Consider the following 24,645-nt stretch of genomic DNA (forward strand, 5'->3'; position numbering starts at 1 on the left):
AACTTAATATATATATAACACATACGATTCTTTTTTGTGACAAATGCAAAACTGCACAAACACAATTATGATTTCAACTTTCATAACATTACTGGAAGTTTGCCAAAAACCACCCGCTATGGGTAAGATTTTAACCGAAACTAATTATGAATTAGTGAAGTTCCGGTGGTATAAGTATTACACAAGGCAGTAAACTCTCTTAAAAAAAAGATGCAAATGAACCTCCCTTCCACCCTAGGGCTCACATTCCACAAGAAAGATGTATTTTACGTACCTTTTCATACAGTTACTTCATTGGGGACGAGGCAGTGGTGCGTGTTCCTCCTACGATCTAGAATGCATAAAACAAACTCAAAAGCACAATTTTTTCGCCAAAATACAATTAATACAATACTCTTAATTCTTCTCCTTTAGAAAATTCTTATGTTTATAAGCCATCCCATCCCCCCGCCCCAAAAAAAGAAGAAGAAGAAAACGACATACCTTCTTAAGTGACACTAGTGGCATGTACACCACAGACTACACACGGATGCTTTAATACAATAATCATGCTCAGTGCTTAATAATATTTTTGAATATGCTTGAATATAAATAAATATTCATTCCTAGGATAAAGCAATGTACAACCGTGACAATGCAAGACTTGATAACTGTTCATCACGAAATGGGGCATATTCAATATGACCAGCAGTATAAGAATCAGCCTAAGCTCTTCCGTGGTGGGGCAAACCCAGGGTTCCATGAAGCAATTGGAGACACTCTGGCACTTTCAGTTGCAACCCCAAAACATTTGAATATTATCCAGTTGCTCGAATCAAGCAGTAATAGTATGGAAGCAGATATTAACGCCCTGTATTCCTTTGCAGTCGAAAAGGTAAGTTTATCGTTGGCAGGGCAATAGCACTGCCTAATTAAAGAGCAACGCGGGCACAATATATTATTTATTTTGTATTATCTTTTTTTATTATCAGGGCACTTTGTATCGAAGGAGCTGTCGTAGAAACTTCGAAAAGGGCTCATTTAAGTTGAAATTTAAAGGGGCACTGCCCTTTTTCATAGTCGAAAGAGGGCCCACCATTTCCCCACAAATATCCAATTAAAATTTTTAGATAGCCATTTTGTCCAGCGTAGTTAAAAGGTCCGGAAATTATGTCATTGTGGATGACAACTCCCTCACAGCTCTCAAGGCAAGGGTTGTAAGTTAGGCCCTGGAGACATGTAAGGTTTTTATAGAAAGAGTGATTGTATAAACTCCGGCAGGGGCTTATTGGATTAGTAATCATAAGTACTAGTGCCCTTTTTAAGTTTCCAAATGATCGGAGGGCAGATACCCCCCCCCCCCACACACACACCTCGTATTTGCCCGAAATGCATCTGATAAAATTTCGAGATGGCCATTTGTTGTCGTAGGAACTTCGAAAAAGGCTCATTCGATTTGGAATTGAAAGGGCTAGTGCCGTTTTTAATAGTCAAAAGTGATTATAGGGAAAACAAGCCCCCCTCCCCACGCCTATCAATTCCCAAAACATTACAAATCCAAATTTTGAGATAGTCATTTTGTTCAGCGTAGTTAAAAGGTCTGAAAATTGTATCTTTGAGGATGAGCCCCCTCCCCCCCCCCCACAGCCCTCAGCGCAAGGGTTATAAGTTATGCCCCAAGGGTGAATAAGGTTTTTATGTAAAGGGTGGTTGTATAAACTCCAAAGGGGGCTGATTGGATTGGAAATCAGATGTTCTAATGCCCTTTTTAAGCTAAATGTTGAACTAACCAAAAGAAAATATTTCCATCCTAATGCTACTGTTTCTACTCATACTACTACTAATGCTAATAATATTACTACTTCAATTGCTGCTACCGCCACTAAGGCTTGGTTACTACTAATTATTCTACTGCTACTACTACTACTGCTATTAAAACAAAAGGATATTAAGGCGAAAAATTTGGGATACATAGAAACTATATGGAACTAAATTGAAACATTCTATGCCCACTCAGGTTGTTTAGCGGAAGCATCAGAGATGCTTCAGGAACGGTTGGTGGTGTTAAGCTGAAGGGTTCAGCGCGTGTTGAAGGGGATGTTGAAGAAACCGAAGGTGCAAAGTGTACACTGCTACAACTATTGCTACTGCGCAAGCTAAAGGTATTAAGGTGAAGCTTTTAAGGAATATTTAGGTGGATGTTGAACCAAGTCAAACCAAACTAAGAGCATGAAGACTTTCAAGAAGGTGCCCAAACAATATCTGAAGAACAACTTTTATTATTAAGTTAGACCTTTAAGGGTAAGTTGTGGGTGATTTTGAACTAGCCAAAAGGCTCTATGTGTATGCTTTTATTGCTACCGCTGCAATTACTATAACTAATGACGCTAAGGGTATTAAGGTGAAACTTAAGGAACGTTTAGGAGGAGTTTCAATATAAAACTTGGTCAATAAGACCGACCTACCCCCCCCCCCCCATCAATTTTTTGATTAGTGTTGGTAGTAACAAAATAGGCTAGTTGACTTCATCTTAAGAATAGCCATTTAAGTAAATTTGTATTTATATGTGAAGTAGATACCAGCCATTGGTCAACCATTGACCTTCTTAAAAAGAAATCTAATATTATTTGTCAAATTTTCAAAGTGATTTTGTTTAAATTGCTGCACTATTTTGATAGGTCCAAACAATAAACATAGAATATTAGGAGTTGTCATTAGTTTAAGTACCTGAACTTTTAAGTTAGAATTGCAAGTCATTAATCAACCATTTCTTAAATTACAGGATAAAATCGTTCAGTTGAAAAGTAAAATAATTTTCCAAATAAAAGGGACTAAAAAGAAACATACATTATTTCCTTTTGCTTTGTCTCGGAGGAATAGGCCTTTGCTGTTACCAAAGGAGTTTCCACTAGCTCCTTTTACTTCCTTTTTACTCCTTTTTACTTCTGACGGTCCATTAACCGTCAGAAGTCTTCCGTAGAAAATCCGTAGATGGCGTATCGGATTCAGTAGAATTTTCACAAGCCACTAGATGCAAAAAAAATTGATGGTCCCAGTACAAAACCTCAAAAACGCGGTAGCCTTTTCCGTCTTGATTGTTTATAGTTACAAGATTGCAATTTTGCCAGCTGATTTGGGATAAAATTATAAGGAAAGAATGAACATGACATTTTCAATAGGACTCCAGTTTTTCTAAAGGTATTCCCTAGATTCTGCAACTACATTCTTTTGTCCAAGGACAGACATCAGCTTTTCTAGATCTACGGAAAATCCGTAGAAAGGGTCTTCCTGGTGGGTATGTCTTAGCACAAAATTATGTGAATGTTCCACAATTTAAATTCTTATTCCCTTAAGCTTATTCCCTAAAATCATTGAAAATAATGGCTTCCGGGGAGTGGAATGTGTTAGAAAAATGATTTCATATTGGACAATACTTTGTTTACTATTTAATCGAAGTCTACTTATTTTAAAGTGATAAAAGAAAATGTATGTACATAGCCCTCAGTAAAAATCCTTTAGTATCCATTTTAAAGGCAGAGTCCTCACCTCCAACAGTTCTTAAAAATTAATCACTTTAACTTCCCAATACTTGACAAATAAATTATTGGCTACCCTAAACTAAATGTACTTTTGCTTCGATACGATACCGCAAATAGAGCAGTATTATATCGACAGATTGATATTCATGAGAAGTGTCGATATTTTCGATACCAAAATATTACCCTTTGTGTAATGCTGTACTCCAGAACTCGGTTATTGTTAGTGAACATAATTTATTTGCTGTTATCTTTAGTCCAAAATGACAGATAACAACAAATTAAGCCCTAGAATACTTATAATACATGTAGTCTGTTCTTTATTTATAGTAATAAAGATACCCATAATTTTTTACTTAAAAAAATATTTTTTGCCTATTGTCTATTGTCCGATTTGGTCTTAGAACCAAAATATCTTAATGTTTCACTGTCCGAATGATCGTTTTCTGAGTTCATAATTGTGACATACAGACATAAAAGCATGGGCTGGGCTACCCTAATTTTGTTAAATCTAAAGGCCTGTTTTATTAAGAAAGAGTTGTTTCAATTCATTCCTTGTCATCTACATTTTATTAAGGAATGATATTAACTTCAGGTAACTCAAAATGGCTGTGCAATCTTTTTGTGTTTTATTAAGGAATGATTTTTCCCCTGTCCAGACAAGTTAAGGAATGATAAGAATCATCCTTAGCAGAACATAGAAAGTTTGCCTATTCCTTTTGGTTAAATAAATTTGATATTATTCCTTAATAGAACATAGAAAATGAAGAATGAACTACAATGATGCTTTTTTAACAAGACAGACCTTTAGATTCATAAGGGGCTGGTAACCATATAGTAGACTTGACAAATAGTGGACTTGAATTTGCGATCCCTTGTGTTGAAACTGCATTCTGAAATGCTTTTCTATTGACAGATTGCCTTTTTACCGTTTGCTTACTTGATGGATAAATGGAGATGGGATGTATTTGAAGGAAAAGTTAAGCCATATCAATATAATTGCCATTGGTGGAAACTAAGGTACAATTGTTAGTCCTCTCTCTCTCTCTCTCCTCTCGTTCTCTTTTCTCTTTTGTTTACTTCTTTACGCCTGATTGTCAATCACATATATATATATATATATATATATATATATATATATATATATATATATATATATATATATATATATATATATATATATATATATATATATATATATATATATATATATATATATATATATATATATATATATATATATATATAATATATATATATATATATATATATATATATATATATATATATATATATATATATATACATATATATATATATATATATATATATATATATATAATATATATATATATATATATATATATATACACTACATAAATCATATAGTATGCTAAAAATATACGATTTTTATTTGACTTATTAGTTTTTATTAGTTAATTTGCATTTTAAGGCAGTAAGTTTGTTTATCTCAGTTTTCTAGTAAATGAATACTAAAGAAAATATAAATCCTAAAAAAAGGGTAAAAAATGCACCACTGAAGAAAATTACTTTAATATTGCAACATCTTTTGGTTGTTGGGGTCTTTTTCTTAAATTTTCGCTATACTTTTTTTTTATTATTGTAGCAAAGATATCTTTCATAAATTTATTTCAAGTTTCTTGTAATTTTTTTTTCGTGTTATATTGGTTTCTTAAAAAAAAAAAAAATACTATTAGACCTTTTTATCGACATCTCAGTTTTTCAGTATTGCTTTTATAATTTTAATGTGCAGAAGTAAGTTATTCCGCATCAAACAACTCGTGGTTATGAATTGTTAGTAAAGAGTGACTTTCGCCGATACTATGTGTATATACATGATAAATACAAGAAGCCCCATAGGGCGATGGCCATAAAAAACAAAAGGAAAAAATAGAACAATGTACAAAAAAAGTTAAAAGTATCAATGGAACAGTTAAGAAAAACATTTAAAAAAAGCATAACAACGCACAAAGAGAATTAAAAAAAAGATAGTAAGCACTAACATAAACAAAACTATCATAGAATATCCTCCGGGTGGGTCATGCCCACACGGTTAAACCACCCCAACCTTTTAGTACCTGTAAAATACTAATTTGTTAACAATGTTACATCCCAGAATTCTCCCCTCCCCCCATCCACTCCAAAAGCTTGATTTCTAAAATCCCTTAACCCTTCACACATCCTCAGAAAATTGAGCAAATCTTCCTATATTCTCCGCACATCGGACAAATTTATTAATCACTTTTCACTCTAATCCTTCCCAAATATCTTCTTTTTTCCCCAATCAGTATATAATTACTTTAAAAGGAAACAGCCATTTAACATCATCCCTAGACAGCGCAGCTCAATAATATGTCTCCTCTCTCTATGTTTCTGGTTCCCCTAGAGTACAAACCAAGAGAGTCAGACGGCTGGATCTAAAACATCCACTTCTAAATGTGCTGATCAATCAAATCTAAAGGTACCTATTTCGAATCGTCCTTTACTGCCCTGCCCCTATCAAACCACCATTCCGTTCACCCGATATTCCACACGAATCCAAAGTTGACTTAATCTACCCAATTAAGGAACATCTTCTTCCGTCCACATCAATGCTTCCCTCACTATCCTGTATTTCTCCATCCTTATCCCTCTTTCTCAATACTTATCCAATACTCTCATTTCCAAACGCAAAACTTCTGCTCCATACTCCATTACTGACTTAATCTTAAACTCCAACACCTTCTTCTGTAAATTAATACCTCCTAGACCTGAAAAAACTACTAAGCACCTTTCCTATTACCCTACTCCTCTTATTTTCAACTATTTCTATATGCTTGCCCCACTAGATTTTTTTCTAGATTTTTATTGAGAAGTTGCCGAAAATCCGAAATATTAACGGAATAGAAAGCTTTCCTAAGTTGATCCACTTACAGCTCTTCAAATGCTTTTTCCTTTTAATCAATCAATTCAATCTCTTCCCGTTTCTTTAAAATCACAATGTAGCTTATCATTCTCTCCCTGACAGCAAACTTTAAGGATTTCTGCTGCAAGAAGTGCACTCCTCGTCGAAAATACCCTTTTTTCTTCTGTCCATCTTTTTACTATTTTCTGGTCTCCAACATACATAATTTTAGCTATCTTCTCGACTAATTCTTCTATTATTCCTTCCTTTGCTACTGTTACTACTTGTTCCAATTCCTGCTGGAATTTATCTACTGAAATAGCTTCATGTTCTTACCACGACGCTTTGTTTGCCATCTTCCTCCGTATCATGGGTCAACAATCCTTTTTTGCGTATTTTCTTGTCCCTCATCCTGATTCCTGCTAAATAACCTTAATGAAGTCAAAATGGACATACGATCAGACCCGGCCACCGACCGAACTTCAAACAAAAACTTATGTTTTTGTGATATATCTGCTAAAATATAGATTTCAGAGATTTATTCCTTAATAAATACATTTTGGAATCACACTGCTCTTATTCCCCCTCGAAAGGCTCCATGACCAGGCATAAAGGGGGAATGCTTTTAAATCTCCATAGAAAACTCGTAACCTACCCCCTCCTCAAACTCATCCTTACTCATCCCCTTCTTCCCCATTCTACTTACCACAAAACTCTAGTAAATGCCTGTCTCTTTTATTTAGTTTTCACTAAGACGGTGCATACTTGTGAGCTCTCCAGAGGTGACCAGTATGTGAGCTTGGTGCTCCAGAGAGGGACCGGTATGGGCGTTGAAGCCTCTTAAAAATGAAAATAAATGGGCAGGAAAGAAAACTCGCATTTATCTTCTTCGGAGAATGAGGTTCTTTTCGAAGTGATATATAACGAGAAAAAATTAACGTGAAATTGTGACGTTTTTACTCCAAGCCAAACTAAGTTAACAGATGTACTGTTAAAACTTTGAAAATATTGCTCCTCCCTTATTGCTAGCTTCAAAAGTGAGATACATACATCCATTACCTATTTTTTACCTAGTTCTGTGTTTACCAAACTGATAATATTCATCGTTATTGAGAAAAGGGGGTAAAGAACCCCCTAAATTGAGTACAACCTTGATGAAAACTGTAAAGCTATGCTTAGCTTGTCCAAGTAACGGAAAGGGTCGTGCGAAGAAAAGTACTTAATTCTACCATTTTGTTCCGCAGGTCAAGACAAGGCTAAAATTCCATCGAGAGAAAATAACCATTTATTCAGCAATCATAATGATAGAATTAGTAGAACTATAAATATGCAGCAGAATCTATTTCAAAAAGTTTGGAAGGAATTCGGCAAAACTCGCCTCCGCCTGTTTAACAAAGGCATCGTCTCCTAATTTTGGGTGGTCGGGCCTGTCCCCTGATGAATTAAAGGGCCGCGGTATACTGACCATGCGAAGGTAGCATAATCATTAGCCATTCATTAGCATTATCATCCGGGTTGCAGCGGTAGCTAGCAACCTAGTAAGAGATAATTACGTCCAATTTTAAGAAATATAATAGCCCATGAGTCCTAGAAATAGATTCGTATACAACAAAAAGTGCATAATTAGAACCGCGTGTCCAAAATTGCTGTGTAAAAGAAATTTTACTCCTTGGCTTGTACAGCAAGAGAAATATATTGGCTTGAAAATTGAGAAAAGTGGCAGCTACTACAGCATTCTGCCTAAACGGCATCTTTTTTTTTCTTTTCTACAAATAGCTTGGCAATGGAACATCGCAGAGAGTTGCTCAATGGCTCATTTTAAAGTAAATTAATGGGGTTAAAAACGTTTTGTAATTAAACATTTTTTTTTTTAATATAATCAATTTTTTACCGAAAAACTGCATATTTCTTGTTAAAGATTGATCAATGACGTCATAATCGTAGGTTTTAGCCAGGTCGTCTCTTAGTATTCCAATTAAGAAAAAGCCATAGGCTTTTTCCTGTTTGTGATTTCACATCAAACAAAGAGCATCTATATTAGAGAACAACCAGCTTAAGTTCATCACATGTTTTGTCTTTCTGTTAATTAATAAGAGATAACTTTGGAATACAATGCATTTTCTGACAAAAACCTGCATCTTCATTTACAAGGTGGTAACACACATATCTTTTGACAAGGGAATCACATCACATAACATGAATATAATATCACATAACATGAATGTAATATCACATAACATGATATTATAAAGATAATATAAGACATACATCCTTTGAAAATTACTCTGCTTGACAACATGGGGCCGGGTTTCAATTCCCACCGCAGCAATGTTGGGTGACAAGCTTGCTACTTGTCCCTGCAAAAAAGACCCAGCAACTGAAACGTCGGTTCTATGCCCTATCCGCCAGTATGGCTCAAGAGGCCCTATGGCTCAAGAGGGTCTTTATACTTTTGTCCTTTGAAAATATGCTTCTCTGGGATATGATGACATATTTGAGTGGCTTTGGTGCCTGATTTCCTGGGATATGTCCTTTGCTAGATCCAATTAAGAAAAATCCAACGGATTTTTCCTGGGCTTGAAATATTTTTATATATTGGAATAAGAAGTCTTTTAAAGTACTATAAAACTTGGTTGTTGAACGGCAATTAAACTGGAATAACAAGTATTTCAAAAGCACTATAAAATTTATCGCAAAGAGTGGGGATTGAGAAGGGGTCAGCCCCTCTCATAAAAAAAAAACTTCTGTTTGTTTTAAGTTTGTTTTAATGTGGTTCTTTTCAGATAAGAAGTTTTTTTTTCTTTAATTTATTACATGCATAGGTCTAACTGAACAGATATGGAAAAGGCAAGGTGGGGCATCACTAGCCTTTGCAGAAATATCTATTGAGTGGGTATGGGGGGGAGCAACTTCTACCGGGAGCTTTCGTTTCAGTGACTTTGAATGTTTATATTTCCCTTTTCCTATTCATATATAATATTTCAAACATTTAACGTATACAATGTAATTAAGCATCAAAGAGTAGAGGTCAGCTTAGAGGTTGCTTATTGTAGAGGTTGCGATGGCCTTGATAGCATAGAAGATCGAAAGTCACACAGAATTTCGTCCATTTGAACGATAACGTCTATTTTCATCCACCCTAAACTCTATACTAAAGATACCCTTAAGAACTTATTCAACAAAACTACTATTCATTGACACTGTAAAGTCTATAGCTTAAAATTTGGAAATATACATAGAGAACAACCCCAAAAAATTACCCCTACGAACGGAGGTTAATCATAATAGCAGACAGTTTGACGTCATACCCGTTGCTCAATTTTCGATTCTTATAAACCTGTCATCATTACGTCACATTTCAGGATTTTTCGGTATTTATAGCTGTGATTTACTTATGAAATAAAAAAAAAATCGGAAAACACAGGCGATTCTATATTTTGTTTTGTCACTATCTTAAAATTCAGTCAAAAGTCCAACACTGAGCAAGTTTTAATTTAATTTTTTTGTTTTGTTGTGGGCTGGACCAAGGTGGATCAAGACTTGAGCCTCAAATATAAGGAGAAAGGTTACGAGATAAAACAACCATGGTTATTTAATATCACAGGCTTTTAACCTAGGTTTTGAAAAAAAAATTGTTTCTTATTTTCTTATTGTTCTATTTCCTTGCGACAGGCGGGATTGAACCAGAGTTCATTTGATCAAGAGCCACTGGCATCATCCACTGCACCGCCACAAGGTATTTGATAATCTGATTCTTCCAAGATGTTGTTCACATACTTTTGGTCGAAAAAGTATAATGGCTAATTTAATCTAAATTTGAGTAATATATTTCTTGAATTTATTTGGTCATAGATAATCATTAGAAGCATAATCATCAGAAGCATAGAGTCATCATAGCATAATCATCAGAAGCATAGAGTCATCATAGCATAATCATTAGAAGGTAGAATAGTATAAAATCAGTCGTTTTTATACTTATTGACAGGCTGTGTGAATACCCTACTATTTTCAGATCTTGTCATAGCGCATTGCTAATTTCTACCCTTCAGTGCTTTAAGATAGAAATTTTAACCCGATTAGAGCCAAAAGGTATGGAGAGAAAAGCCACCCATTTCCCGATTTTTTTTTTTTTTTGACTATTTGAAAGACGCGTCAGATATTTTTTTTTTAGATGAGTGAATAACGAATTTATATTTTGTTTCAGGGAGGAATATCAAGGAGTCAAAGCGCCATCAGTAAGATCTTCTGATCATTTTGATCCTGGTGCTAAGTACCATATAGCAGCTAATGTTGAATACCTTCGTTACTTCGTTTCTTTCATCCTTCAATTTCAGTTCCACAAGTCACTTTGCATAGAAGCCGGTCAATATGATCCACAAAACCCGTCAGCTAATCCATTGCATAACTGTGATATTTATAAAAGTGAAGCTGCTGGGACAAAGTTGGCGTAAGTGCTAGTTTTTCATCAAAAATGTTTTTCACAACGAAACAAAAATTGTCAGGGAGGATTTTTAAAGAAATGGCGTTTAGTAGCTTTTCTCTTGGGCCTCAAAAATACAACTCACAAACTACAGGAAAATAAAACTTGAATTTCTTATCACAATTTCCAGCTTACGACACGCTAGAAGTGCCCTATATGCTGTAAGTCCTTTACTAAGTCCCATCCCTATCCAATATATATGGGATGAGATTAAATCATTCTACATCAGATGGGAGATTGTTTGGGCCTTCAGCCATCACAAATACCCTTGCTTTAAAGTGTCTGCTAGGATATTCAGTGCTGCTATTTTCTTTTTATCCCTCATCCCCCCTCTCTGTCTCTCTCTCTTTCTCTCTCTCTCTCTCTCTCTCTCTCTCCCTCTCTCTCTCTCTCTGACTGTCTCTCTCTCTCTCTCTCTCTCTCTCTCTCTCTCTCTCTCTATCTCTCTCTCTCTCTCTCTCTCTCTCTCTCTCTCTCTCTCTCTCTCTCTCTCTCTCTCTCTCCTGTTACCTATTTTATAATAAGTGCTATTGTCAATTTTTGCAGTACAGCTCTTTTCCCTTGACAACTGGATAACTGGATTGTCAAATAGGCATCGCGGAAAATCAGTTTTGCTTGGAATCCAAACTCTCGTTTGGATTTTAAGAAAATGTCTAGTTTTTTTAATTTTCTTCTTTATGTGACTGAAAAACATGAGAAAATATTTAGTATTAGTTCGCATCATAACTCTCGTATAAAATGTGTTAGATTGTGTTAGATCTTCTGTGTTAGAAAATGTGTTAGATCTTCTTCCTTTTCTTTTGCCAAAATATTTTTTTTTTGACAGTCTGGCCTTAGAAAGTTTAGTTGTAAACAACAGTCCAGATTGTAATCATGATCTTTTCTTTTCATGACCCAATAGTTTAAATTGAGGATCAAGATCAGTCAAAAAGGGGTCAAATATTTGTGAATTAAAGCTGTAGAATCACTGCGGAAAGTCAAATACGGTGTCTAGAACTAGAATTGACTAAATAACAAAAAAAAGTCTTTTCAACTGAAAGTAAGGAGTAACATTAAAATTAACATAAATTATTCCGTATATGAAGGGGTTGTGCCCCTCCTCAATACCTTGCTCTTCATGCTAAAGTTTTTAGCAGTTTATAAAAGCTTCCTATTCTAATTAAACGGCCCTTGTGTTTCAGGAGTCGTTCTTAGAAAATTGGGACTAAGAGTCAAACTTTACTGTAAAAAGCAAGTTATTGAGGGGGGGGGGGTGGCTTCATATACGAAATAATTTCTGTTCGTGTTGTCGTTACTAAAGTTACTGTTACTGTTGTTAATAATTTCTGTTGTTACTTTTAGTTGAAAAAACTTGTTTTTTTTATTTCTGATTGTTTTTCAAACAAAGCCGGTATATCTGGCTCAACTTCCATGAAAAATTCCCTCCCCTAACGGGAAACTCCTCCGTGGAAAGTTCCTCCCACGTAAAATAGACCCCCCCCCGTAAAACTCCCTCCGGACAATTCCATCCTCGTTGAAAATCCCCCCCCCCCTTCGTAAAATTTCTTAAGGACAAATCTTATGCAAAATTGAGTTGGAAAAGAGAATGTAAGACAAATAAAAAAATTCGTATAGAATTTCTGTCAAATCCCCCCCTCCCTGTGTAAATTTCCCCAGGAAAGTTCATCCCCGTATAAATACTATACGCAAACAGTGGGCAAATTTTATAACTTACAGTTCTTTCTTCGTGTGCTGTGGGTGATCTTGTTACCCTTAAAGGCATAGATATTGGATCTTTCAACTATGCTGAATAAAACGGCCATCTCGGAATTCTGATAGGATGGCTTTGGGAAAAAGAGGCATAGGAGAGGAGTTTGAAACTTTTACAGTATGGTTCTCCGATACGCTGAATCTGATGGTGCAATTTTCGTTAACATTCCTTGCCTTTCAGGGGGTGTTCTCTCCCTTTTCCATAATCAGGCAAATTTTCTCAGGCTCATAACTTTAGATGGGTAACGTTAAACTTGATTAATCTTATATATTTGAAATCAACATAATAAGCCAATTCATTTGATGTATCTAATGATATCAAAATTCTGTCTTTTAGAGATTCGGTTACTATTGAGCCGAGTTGTTCCCTACTCAGTTCATCACCACGAACTGTCTGATGAAATTATCATAATATAGCTCTGTTTTCGAACATTATAATTTCATGTCATATTCACTTAATCATTATAATAGCCAAGCAAAAAAATGATTTTTATAAATTTGGGCTAAAAATTGTGGTAATGCTTAAACCTGACTACTGTTAACCCTTAAAAGGCATCTAGCATACATATACTAGCATAAGGTGCCCACTATCAAAGCACTCTGGGCAGCTACCCATCGAGCTTGTGCATTAAGACGAATTCTGTAGAGGATGACAAAGCATTCTGAAAATGTAAGTCTTAGGTCGTAGCTTAGTTTTTTTTTTCTAATTTAATTCAATACAATGAAAATTTCAAGTAAAATTTGAATACTCATGCAAAATATGTGATGAATGGTAGATTTGTGTAGAATTTTTTTAATAGACTGTTCATAAAAAAATTCAAGGCGGATGGGGAAGAAGATTTTCAGTCTTACGGATTTCAAATCTTTCCATGGTTTTGTGTTTTTATCGAGACAAGACCATCATGACCCCCAAGCAATGGACATCCACGATTATGGGCGTATCCCATTGCTGTTTTTATATTAAAAGATGCTCTCATATTCTGTTTTGTTCTAGATGTTAATGTGTTTAATTAAATGCAAGTCTGTATCTTCTTTTCCTTTATTTCTTTTTTAATAGTTAAGCTTTTTTTTATAGTTTAATTTAGTTTTAGTACCATCGTTCAACCACTGCGAGTTTAACAGTATGTCAAGAATCATAGTAACATTTCCCAACTTTAAAATAAAAACCGGGATACTAAATAATAATTATAGATATAGTGTTTGGGGATAATGTGTATAGTAATAAGTTTTTCCAAGATTCAAGGCTCAGGACTGAAACCCAAAGGAGTGACAACACTGCCACAGTTTAGTTGTCGTACAATAACCGAATTTATTTTTATCAGTGCAATGTTGTCACTTGGAGCCTCTGTACCTTGGCCTGTCATAGTGAAATTTCCCAACGTTAAAAAAAACGGGATACTAAACAATAATTACATATGTACGTAATTTACTTTTTTAGGGTAATATGCAAAGTAATAAGTTTTTCCAATATACAATGATCGGGACTGAGACCCTAAGGAGTGACAACAGTGCCACCGTTTAGTTTTAGTACAATAACCAAATTTATTTTTTATCAGTGCAATGTTGTCACTTGGAGCCTCTGTACCTTGGCCTGAAGCACTGGAAGTTGGAACTGGAGTACGGAAGATGGACAGTAGTGCCTTCAGAGAATATTTTGAGCCCTTAGAAAAATGGCTTGAAAATGAGAATAAAAAAAACAACCTTCAAACTGGTTGGAAAACAGGTAACGCAGTCTCATGTTAATTTTATTAATTAATTTTAGTTATTTAGAAATAAAATATGTGACATGCTATTGACTTCATTTTCATTTACTTGAGAAATCTTTAGTCAAATTTTTCTGTCGTATATGCACTTTTTTTTACATTATTTTTCCTTTTATGGTTTCAGCCTCTGTGTTGGTTGAGATCCATTTGACAAATAGTGAAGTCCTCTTTTTAACAAAGGCCCATTCACAATGGGATTTTACTAATGCCGAGACTTAGCTAGTGCTTATTTTAGTCAATCAGAACTTTTCGACCAATCAGGAAATTCTGTGAAAAATTTGATTGGTTCTAATTAGCATTATCTAGATCTCGGTGTTGGAAAAATCTCTTTACAAATGAGTCGTATGTCATGTTGTCAAATTCTCATTATTAAAAACATTGCTAATTTTTAAACAATAAACAAAGAGCGGGATTTTTAATTAATACAAAAAGGTTTTGTCAAAAAGCTATATGTTTTAATTTCCTCTCTAATGGAAAATATTAATTAACTTTTAAAATCTACTTTCAAATCATCTTTCTTTGAATATTTAGTCTCATTGTTTTATTTCTTGAAATGTATGCCGTAGCTCACTTTCCCTACTTATTGCTTATAAATTAGAACTTTTTTTGCCCTTATCATTAAATTACTGAAGTTAACGCTCTCTTAGAGTTGGTATACTAAAGACTTTCAGAATCCAAAAACGTGAGTTAGTCTCATAGAAAAACATCATTTTCCTGCAAGATCTTAAAGCACCAACGGAAACTCATTTATTTTAAGATCCATCTATAGCCTTATTATTTATCAAACTTTTATATTCTGTCTCCCCCAGGTAATTGATTTTTGCTTTACTTTAAATTTTCACAAACTATTATCATTTTTAATGCCATCTCTTACAACCTTATCATGGTTTAAAGCTATTTCAAAAAGGTTCTTCAGACCTCTTGTTAATACTTCTATTTATCACTAGAATCCCGCTCCCATCTTTAACTGAAATTTGTCTGGACTGACTGTTCTTTTTGGACATGTCTGAACGATAAGTTACTGCTTGGCGTTCCAGTTACATCTTCTTGATACTATGCAATTTCATCTATAACCTTCTCTTCACATCTTCTTGATGCCACTTCTGCTTCCCTTACTTTCTTCTTATTAGATCTTACTTTCTTATTCTAATATGATCTATCATCCACGTTTTCTTATACAATACCCACAATCTCTTCTACGAAACTTCAATTTTTCTCTAATATATCTAGTGCTCTTCTAAATTTGCTTTCTAGAACAAAATGAAGGAAATAATCAACAGAAAATACGCTGGATTTACTTACTTGACCTAAGTTTGTCCAAAATAGGACCAGGGCCTAACTCAGACTAGGACATGGATCAAGATATGTGCCTAGGGAGTCAAGTGAGGTTAAATTAGCCACCACCAAAATTTTCTGTAATTGACGTTACGATATCTTGAGGACGTTTTTAACGTGGTCACACATAAATATCATATATTATGAATCGGAAATTATTGAAGGAGATTTCCTTGTTACCTGCCAAACTATCGTTGTTTAATAAAACTCTGTGCTCAGGTATTGTCTTAAAAATTTTCTATAGTGTCTTCTTTTCCTCAAGTGGTCTCTCAAGAAAGTTTTTTGGTGAAGTGCTGTTTGATCCACGAGAGAAACGGAGACAGTTGTAAATATTTATTCAATACTCCATCTAAATAAATAGAAGAAAGACTTATTAAATGCTGAATAAAATTAGGAAAATCTTTCTAATGGCCAGGGGTGATTCTGCTTTTTTTTGTTTTTTTTTGGTAACTAACCATATAGGGTAACCATATAGCCTTTGCTCTATTAATGGTACTAATACCGAGATTTTGGCTGATGACATGTTGGTATTTTATTTTATTTTTTAATTAATTTTATCTTACTGATATTATTTACTTGATTCTAAAAAAATGGGGTGGTCTTATTTGATTCAAGTAATGTATTAGTAAAAATAGAATATTACAAGGTGTCAGTGTCTCCTCTCAACTTTAAATGCTAGATTGAAATAATCTGCCGAGTATTAATGTTCCTATTGTTTATGTTCAAAATAATAAAAGAGCCGACTTGTACAAAACAAAATTTGTTGGTATCTTTAGCCTGAAAATCCACTAACATAATTTTTCCACAAGCTTCCAAATTTGACCTACGTCCATTTTCAATTTCAAGTGATTCTTTTTTTTCAAAAAACTTGTTCATGCTAAGCCTTTCTTAACTTCGTTCCAGTAAACTCATCCCCAAATTCAATGCCGTATCCAGGGGGATACAGGTTTTAAACCCCCCCCCTCCCGAAATATTTGTCCGACTCGTAAAAAGTTTTTTTGTAAGCCGTCCCCCTCCCTCGAAAAAGATCCTGAATATGGGACCTCCAGCAAACTTTGGAGAATCAAAGACGCCCTTTCGCTTTAGGTATGTTGATATGTACGTAACGAAAAATTCAGAAAGAAAAAGTGACGATCCTCAATAGGGGAGTTCAGAAGATCAGTCCCCTTATTTCTTCATTGTCATTGGGAACTGCACAATGCTTTTAATAAAATATTATAATTTCCGGCAAATAGTGAGAATAAAATGAGTTTTCCCCAAATTCAAGAATATTATATAATTTAAATAAAATTGTAACTACTTATAGTGATAAGGAAGCAAGGGATATGAACCTCCTCTTGACCTAAGTGTCGACAAACACTTCCTTCTTTCTTCTATTGGAATAAAATTACCTCTTACCAAAATAATCCTTATGTTCTCCCCAGGAAGCCCCAACTTAAGGTAATATTCCTCTCCCCATGCCTGTTTGACCTCAACGTAAACACTGAGAGACGCTGGTCTTGTCCTGCCCACCTGCCATTGCTGTGTCTCCATTCCTGCAATATTACCAGTAGTTGAGGTGCTTACAGTTATTAGTCGAATTCCTCCGTCTCTAAACATCGATGGGGAGCCGAAGTTGTGCACCTCAAAATGGTAGGACTTTTTGACGAGCCACACGCCAAATCTAGTCGAATGCCAACGCACACAGGGTGCCATGAATCTGGAGAGCTTACGGTTAAGTAGATTCCCATGTATCATCTGGCCGGCCATCATGTGAGACCCTCATTTAGAAGCTTGTTTTCTGATGCTGCGTGAGGCAGAAACACCTGGTCCTGCTATAAGAGAAGAAGGCAATCTCCATAGCCAACCAACCTTCACATTTGTCCCTACTCCCTGAAAGGGGCGAATCTCCAGCAATTTTATTGAGGGGGCAAGAGGGGTCCATATCTGGATAGTCAAAGGGCATGGGATGTATAATATTTTTTTCTCTACATTATTGAGGGGGGGGGCAACTGCTCCAAACAACGCCCCTGCTCCCTGACTCCCTGTCCCTACTCCCTGATAGTTTTTTGCTCCTCGCAAAAACTAGTACTAATATTTGTTTAGGCCAAAAATCTTTCGTATTATCATTTATTGTTTATGTAAATACTTCTGATATATCCTTATGCTACGATGTAATCTTCTCCCAAAACTTATTCTTCTCACTCATTCTTCTCAGTACTGAACTAGTTTTCAGGGTGTCAACAATAAATTGATTGACGGATCACTAGTCTTTCCTTCCTTGGAGCATGTAGGCCTAAATCTACTGTCATTGCTAGAATATTTAATCTATCATTTAAGCATAAGAATTTTTTTTAATATTTAAGCTGAATCGTTTCTATCCCCAGTGCTTTCTCACTCTCTCACGCTTGTGAACCATAATGTGCTGCCAAAATCAACCTTCAGTATTCACAATGATTATTCCTTAAAATAAGGATTAAAAGCGACGAAAAGAGAAAACGCTGTTTGCCATTGAATATTGAATAATTTTGTCTATTTAGAGGCTCTAATATCAAAAGTTCCCCCTCAAACGTCAGAAATTCAAATTAAAATACTCAAACATAATATGAATAAATGTTTTCGTCATATGATTTGTGTTTTAAAAGAAAACCAGCTATGTTTCTTCCCTTTAAGTTTTATCCGATTTTTCTTTCATTAATTTGTTCAAATTGATCTCTGATTGATTTAAATAAAGACAATGTAATGATAGGTACATAACAGCGGCATTGTTTATTTTTTTCAACTTCCCCGTGCTGCTCAATATTTTGCACTTAGTCACCCATCCCTACGTATTGTATTATGATCCTGCAGTGTTAAACGGTGTCCACAGACCAGGATTTACCAATAGGCCCACTAGGCCAGGGCCTAGGAGCACAATAAATTATCACTGAGTGATTTTTTTCTTAACAAAACTGGGCTGCTGTGATTTATTGTCAAAATGCCAGGTGCACTCCGCCGCCGTGCAGCCTTTTCACAAAAAGGTGATTTTACAACAAAGCATAAATTCCGTACTAGCTGATAGATTTTCTAGTTTGTCCTAAGATCTGTAGTTAATAGTTCGATAAAACCTCTCTCTTTCACTGATATTCACTTGTCAGTTGCGCCTTTCTCAATGCTTCCAATATCCGCAAATTTTTGATGACTCTCTCAGAAATACCACAAAAACGGAGCGGCAAAAACGCTTGGGCCTAGAAGCGTCAAAGCTTTAAAGCCGGCCCTGGGTGTCTATAGACCTCCTGTCCATTCTATGGTCACGGCCAAATAATCGCTGAAATTTTTTCGACAAAACTTGAAGGGTCTCCGTAATTCTATTGTTACTGTGATTTAAGTTCAAAAGGAAAGTGTCAGAGGATAGGATCCCCCTCAGTTTTGTTTTAGTCATTCTACCCTATTAAGAGGAAAGGATGTATTGTATTTAGTCATAGAGTGAATTTTGTCCATTTCAAATTTAATGGCATCACTGATTTCAGAGTAATCAACTGAATGGAACTTTATATGCACGAGAGTGCTAAGGCCATTATTACCAAAAATGGTACACGGGTAAAGCACGCGTGTTATCCTGCCAAAGACGAAAGAGTGTTTCTTGAATTTTTTTTTTCAAAATTGAGTTAAAAATTTACACGAATTTACTGGGGACATCATCAAGCGCAGGTGGGCGAGAAAAGCTGTCTTGTGAGGGTAGGAGATCTGAATACCACCCGAGTGAAGTGGCAAAATGTTTTCTAGTATAGTTTAAAACTCCTAATAAAATGATAGAATGTTATGAAATCAAGTTAGCCATTTCCAAATAAAATTGAGAATGGGCGGTTAAGGAATTACCCTATTAAGTGGCTTGATTCCCCTCTCCGGCCAGGAACAATTTCAACATAAATGAAACATACACCAATTTGGACATATCTGCTACATTGCTTAAAATAGTCGTATATCCGTTGACTGAATATTGCAAGAACTAATTAATTGATGGCTTTATTTTTGGTTTTCTTATCTTTGTCGCAAGTTTAGTTTTACCTTTGTACTACTTTTTTTTGTGAGCACGGCATTTGGACATACAGCCGAAAAAGTCACTCAGTTTTCATCTACAATTCACTGTCTTTAAAACATCTTCACTGTGCTACCCGCTTTATTGTTTGTAAAATGGAAAAGCAGTGTGGATCAGGATTGTCAATACTTTGAAGCAAACTGTACCAGTTTTCCGACTAAAATTGTACCGCGAGAGGTTAAATTGTTCCATCTGAACAGCAAGTTAAAAATTTGCCGTAACAAGAAGAAAATTTTTGATAAACCAAAACTTGAACTGATACCCGAGTCAGAAAGGAGCAAGTAGAATCAAAATGCACCCGTAATTTTGTATTGTACTAAAAAATTTCAATTGTACCGCGTTGGCAACGCTGGTGTGTTCTTGATCGTTTTTTACACAAAATGAGATAGTAATGATTAAAATAAAGCCTTTTGAATTATTCAGCTACACACTATGATTTCACAGATTCTCATTGCTAAATTCTTGAATAAAAAACTAATACGCAGAAGACTAAAATTCTTATTTTGTCTCTTCGGTGATATTATGAAAACATGAGGTACACTCTCCTTTTGGGCTTGACGAATGATAAATGTATGTTTTAATTCAAAGGAAAAATTAAGCAGAATGAAAGCGAAAAAAGAAGTCTTATGGAGAAGGCTGTGTTTCATTAAAAAATCGATTTAGCTTTCATTTTTGGGTGCTGTGATGGCTATCTAATTAAACGAATTCGAATCGTAATACCCTAATTTCTTAGTTTCGAAAAGAAAACAATCAATGCCATCTATTGTTTGTGATTTTGTTTCTGTTTTTAGCTTCTAAACTTCTATAAACTGGTCTTTTCAACCCTGGCGTCGTTTGGGGTGGGGGGGAATAATTTGGAAAAAAAAAATTATCATATAGCCCATGCCCCTTGACTCTCCGGCTGTAGACCCCTCTTGCCCCCCCCCCCCCCAATAAAAATGCTAGAGCTGCGCCCCAGCTTTTCCAGTATACTAAAATGCTTGAGAGGGAAAGGACACAGGAATCTATCGCCAATAGGCCTACTTTACAAACATTGTGAGTGTCCATTTCAGCCAATAACTTCTAAATTGAAAAAAATTCTTATTTTCTTACGAAGTTTAACAATTCTTTGTCTTTCCATAAAGCTGGTAGCTGCAAGGAAAAGGTGCCTGAAATACAGCCGGAACCTGAGCCAGAGCCGATTCCTGAGCCTAAGCCTCCGGTGACTGAAAAGACAACCATACAACATCATCTCAACAAAACAAAGGAAACTGTTAAAGATTTTTTTGGGAAAGTGTCAAATAAAACAAATGAGCTGAAAAAAGATCTTCAGGAAAGGCTGTCAAAATCAAGTGCTAGTCAGACTTATCCTGCCATGTGTTTACTGGTGCTCGCTTTCTGGCGTTGTATTACTTGAATATTTATTTATATTAGAGGTTGAAATAATTGTTTAGCTATTAGTAAAGAGGAAGATTTTAGTATTTCCTCTTGTTTTCATAGTTGCTGGACATGAAATTTTGAGATTGAAACAATTTAGGTGCCTTCAGGTGATTTCAGTGAAAAATGGCCAGACAGAAAAAGAATTTTTTTCAGTCAATAGCTCAGTAAAATCAGTGAAGCAATACGTAGTACAAATGAAGAATCCTGCTATTTCTGTCTATCATTGCCCTGAGGTTCTCCTTTTTGTAATCTCCATATTTTAGTTTCCTGATTTAAAAAAAAATGTTGTGTTTTATTGTCAGACACTAGTCGTGGTCACTACACTTTTGTCACCTCATCCAAAGAGTATGGGTAATTTATACGAATGGATACTGGCGATAGTGTCAACAAAAACAAACTATCAGCGCCATGTAGGGTCTGGGAACACGTGACATTTTTTAAAGTTTTGTAATCGTTTTTCTACTAGGACCAATGATCAGACACTTATTACTAACAGGAGCATATAAACTTCCAAATTGAACGATGCGTTGAAATTTCCTGTTTACAATATATATAACATATATATATATATATATATATATATATATATATATATATATATATATATATATATATATATATATATATATATTAATATAGATTTACTCTACCTTTAAAACTACTTAAATAATGAATTAATCATAAACCATGCAACAAAGAGTTTTGAATTGTTTATGAGGCTAAAATTTGACAAAAATAGTTCACTCGTATAGTTCTCTCTTTGTTTATTACATCTTACCATCCTACTGATTCTTGACTGTAGAAGAAGTAGACGGACGGAAACAAAGATAATAAAATTAAAATACAGTAGATGTACATGCTTATAAATTATAAATTCTAGCAAGAATTCTATTATAATAAATTATAACAATTTAGACAAAGAACATGACAAAAGTTTCCTTAGCTTTCTAGCAATTACAGCCAAATTGACTAAATTATCAAATGCCTCGAAGGATATATCGTTGGCAAATTTTTAATTTATAAGGCGGTGCAAAACAAAATCAATGCTATTTTTGTTGTTTTATTTTTAAAGCAATAATAAGTTGCTACATTGAAGCTTAAAGTAAGGAAAATAATTTGACAATCTAGGAAATGATACAACAGCAAAAACTGCAATACCAATGCTTGAGAATGAATATTAACTACTGAAAATGAATTGACAACTTATTTGTCAAGTCGCTTTATTGTAAATTTTAAGGCATTTATTTGACTGAAAATATAATTCTAGATAAGTTTTGTGTTAATGTTTACATCCCCTCAGCAAGTTGTGTATGTTATTTTATGCGGTTCTCCATACTTAATATTTCAAAATAAGGCGCCAATTTTGCTATCGTTCGATAGTTGAGATCCAGCTACATTCATCAACCGAATTTCATTTCTGAAATTCACTTTGTATCTTTTTTAGATTGAAAAATACGTTGAAAATATGGAAAAATAGATAAATTTTTCTATTCTTTAAGCAAGTTACCATCATTCAAAATATAAGTATGTTGTATGTTGTCTTGCCCTGTTGGTAGAAGCTATAGCTGTAGGCTTGTCGTGAAATTACATATTTTGCGGGGTACATAAACATTAACGGATAGAAAAAGGAAAGTGAATAAATAGGTAAAAAATACTGAGGCACTTACGATGGTTTTTAGTGCTTAATATACACACTTTTGGATCAGTTCTTGTGTGATTTCAATGTGCAGTAATTTGTAAATAGCTTAGAATGTAGTGTTTTGTATAAAATATATCAGTATTAAATTAGTACTAATAAATAAAAGAGTGTACTTAAATTCTCTTACTGCAGGAAATGATATTTCTTCTTTTTTTTTCTTTTTTTTGCTCACTATCAAACAAGAGCTACTTACCGAAGGGTATTAACAAGAAATAGTGATCTGGTTACAGAAGAGTGATCAAGTTACTAAGAGTGGTCGGTTACCGAAGAGTGATCAAGTGTATGACAGACACAAATTTTGGTAAAAACTGAGTCAAGTTGATTAATTGTCTAAAATTGTCTAAGTCATTATTGCCACCCATTTCAATCTCACAGTCATCATATTACGGACATAGACTGAATTTCATCTCGATTTGAATCCTACTAATTTTTGAAGATACGGAGAGATTAAACTAAACGATGGTGTTGATGTATTATAATTTCTTTTTATTCTTATGGGTAATTTATACTGCCCTGCTTAAACAAGAGTTGGGTTACATTGCCAGCATACTCTGTCCTCATTGACTGTTTCCTGACTCTGGGAATGAGAGTTCTTGCATTTCACCCTGCCCCCTCTACAGGCTTTACTTTTATGTCACGTGGTCCGTATTGCAATTACTGATTAGCTGCGACTCATACGTCAGCATAAACATCATTATCAATAACGTAAAGAACTTAAATTATTAAAATTGACACCTGTATTGAAGGTTGTACTAAGAACAAGTAGGAAGGGTTCTGCAAGATGTTCCTAATGATTTCAACTCAAACTCTTTACCTTTTTTATGGACATCTATAATTCCAAAACTATTAGACCTTAAAACCTCACATCTCGACTTTTTATAGTTACGAAACGTTTGCAGGCTCTCCTGAATTGTTTTGAAAATACATATATGAGGTTTCCACCGTCAAGTTATACATTAGTGATTTAAAAATTTTTTTTAATCATCTACTAGAAAAAAAAATCTAGGATCTTGTTTGCAGGGTTGCCGCTCAGGAAAAATTTTTATTTTTGATTTTAGACATCATAATTCCAAAGCTATTAGACCCTTGAAACCTCACATCTAGACTGTTTACAGTTACGAAACGTTTGCCAGCTCTCCTGAATTTTTTTGAAAATACATATATGAGGTTTCCACCGTCAGGTTATACATTAGTGATTTGAAAATTTTTTTTAATCATCTACAAAAAAAAAAAAATCTAGGATCTTGTTTGCAGGGTTGCCGCTCAGGAAAAATCTTTATTTTTGATTTTGGACATCATAATTCCAAAGCTATTAGACCCTTGAAACCTCACATCTAGACTGTTTACAGTTACGAAACGTTTGCCAGCTCTCCTGAATTTTTTTGAAAATACATATATGAGGTTTCCACCGTCAGGTTATACATTAGTGATTTGAAATTTTTTTTTAATCATCTACAAAAAAAAAATAATCTAGGATCTTGTTTGCAGGGTTGCCGCTCAGGAAAAATTTTTATTTTTGATTTTAGACATCATAATTCCAAAGCTATTAGACCCTTGAAACCTCACATCTAGACTGTTTACAGTTACGAAACGTTTGCCAGCTCTCCTGAATTTTTTTGAAAATACATATATGAGGTTTCCACCGTCAGGTTATACATTAGTGATTTGAAATTTTTTTTTAATCATCTACAAAAAAAAATAATCTAGGATCTTGTTTGCAGGG

General features: G+C 34.6%; 1 protein-coding gene across 1 annotated transcript in view; it reads left to right on the forward strand.

Moving 5' to 3' along the window:
* The window catches only part of LOC148948795 (angiotensin-converting enzyme-like), a 97,214-nt gene extending 74,174 nt beyond the window's left edge, over positions 1 to 23,040 (forward strand). Inside the window, exons 9-13 of the mRNA XM_089094708.1 lie at positions 610 to 874; positions 4,432 to 4,535; positions 10,625 to 10,867; positions 14,206 to 14,372; positions 20,929 to 23,040. Of these exons, the coding sequence (XP_088950834.1) occupies positions 610 to 874; positions 4,432 to 4,535; positions 10,625 to 10,867; positions 14,206 to 14,372; positions 20,929 to 21,200 (1,051 nt within the window). The 3' untranslated portion in view covers positions 21,201 to 23,040. The remainder of the gene's footprint in view (positions 1 to 609; positions 875 to 4,431; positions 4,536 to 10,624; positions 10,868 to 14,205; positions 14,373 to 20,928) is intronic.
* Positions 23,041 to 24,645: the final 1,605 nt, after the last annotated feature.

This window comes from Artemia sp. Qi Xiang Cuo, chromosome 9 (genome assembly GCF_049724085.1).
Source record: "Artemia sp. Qi Xiang Cuo chromosome 9, ASM4972408v1, whole genome shotgun sequence".
NCBI classification, from domain to species: domain Eukaryota; kingdom Metazoa; phylum Arthropoda; class Branchiopoda; order Anostraca; family Artemiidae; genus Artemia; species Artemia sp. Qi Xiang Cuo.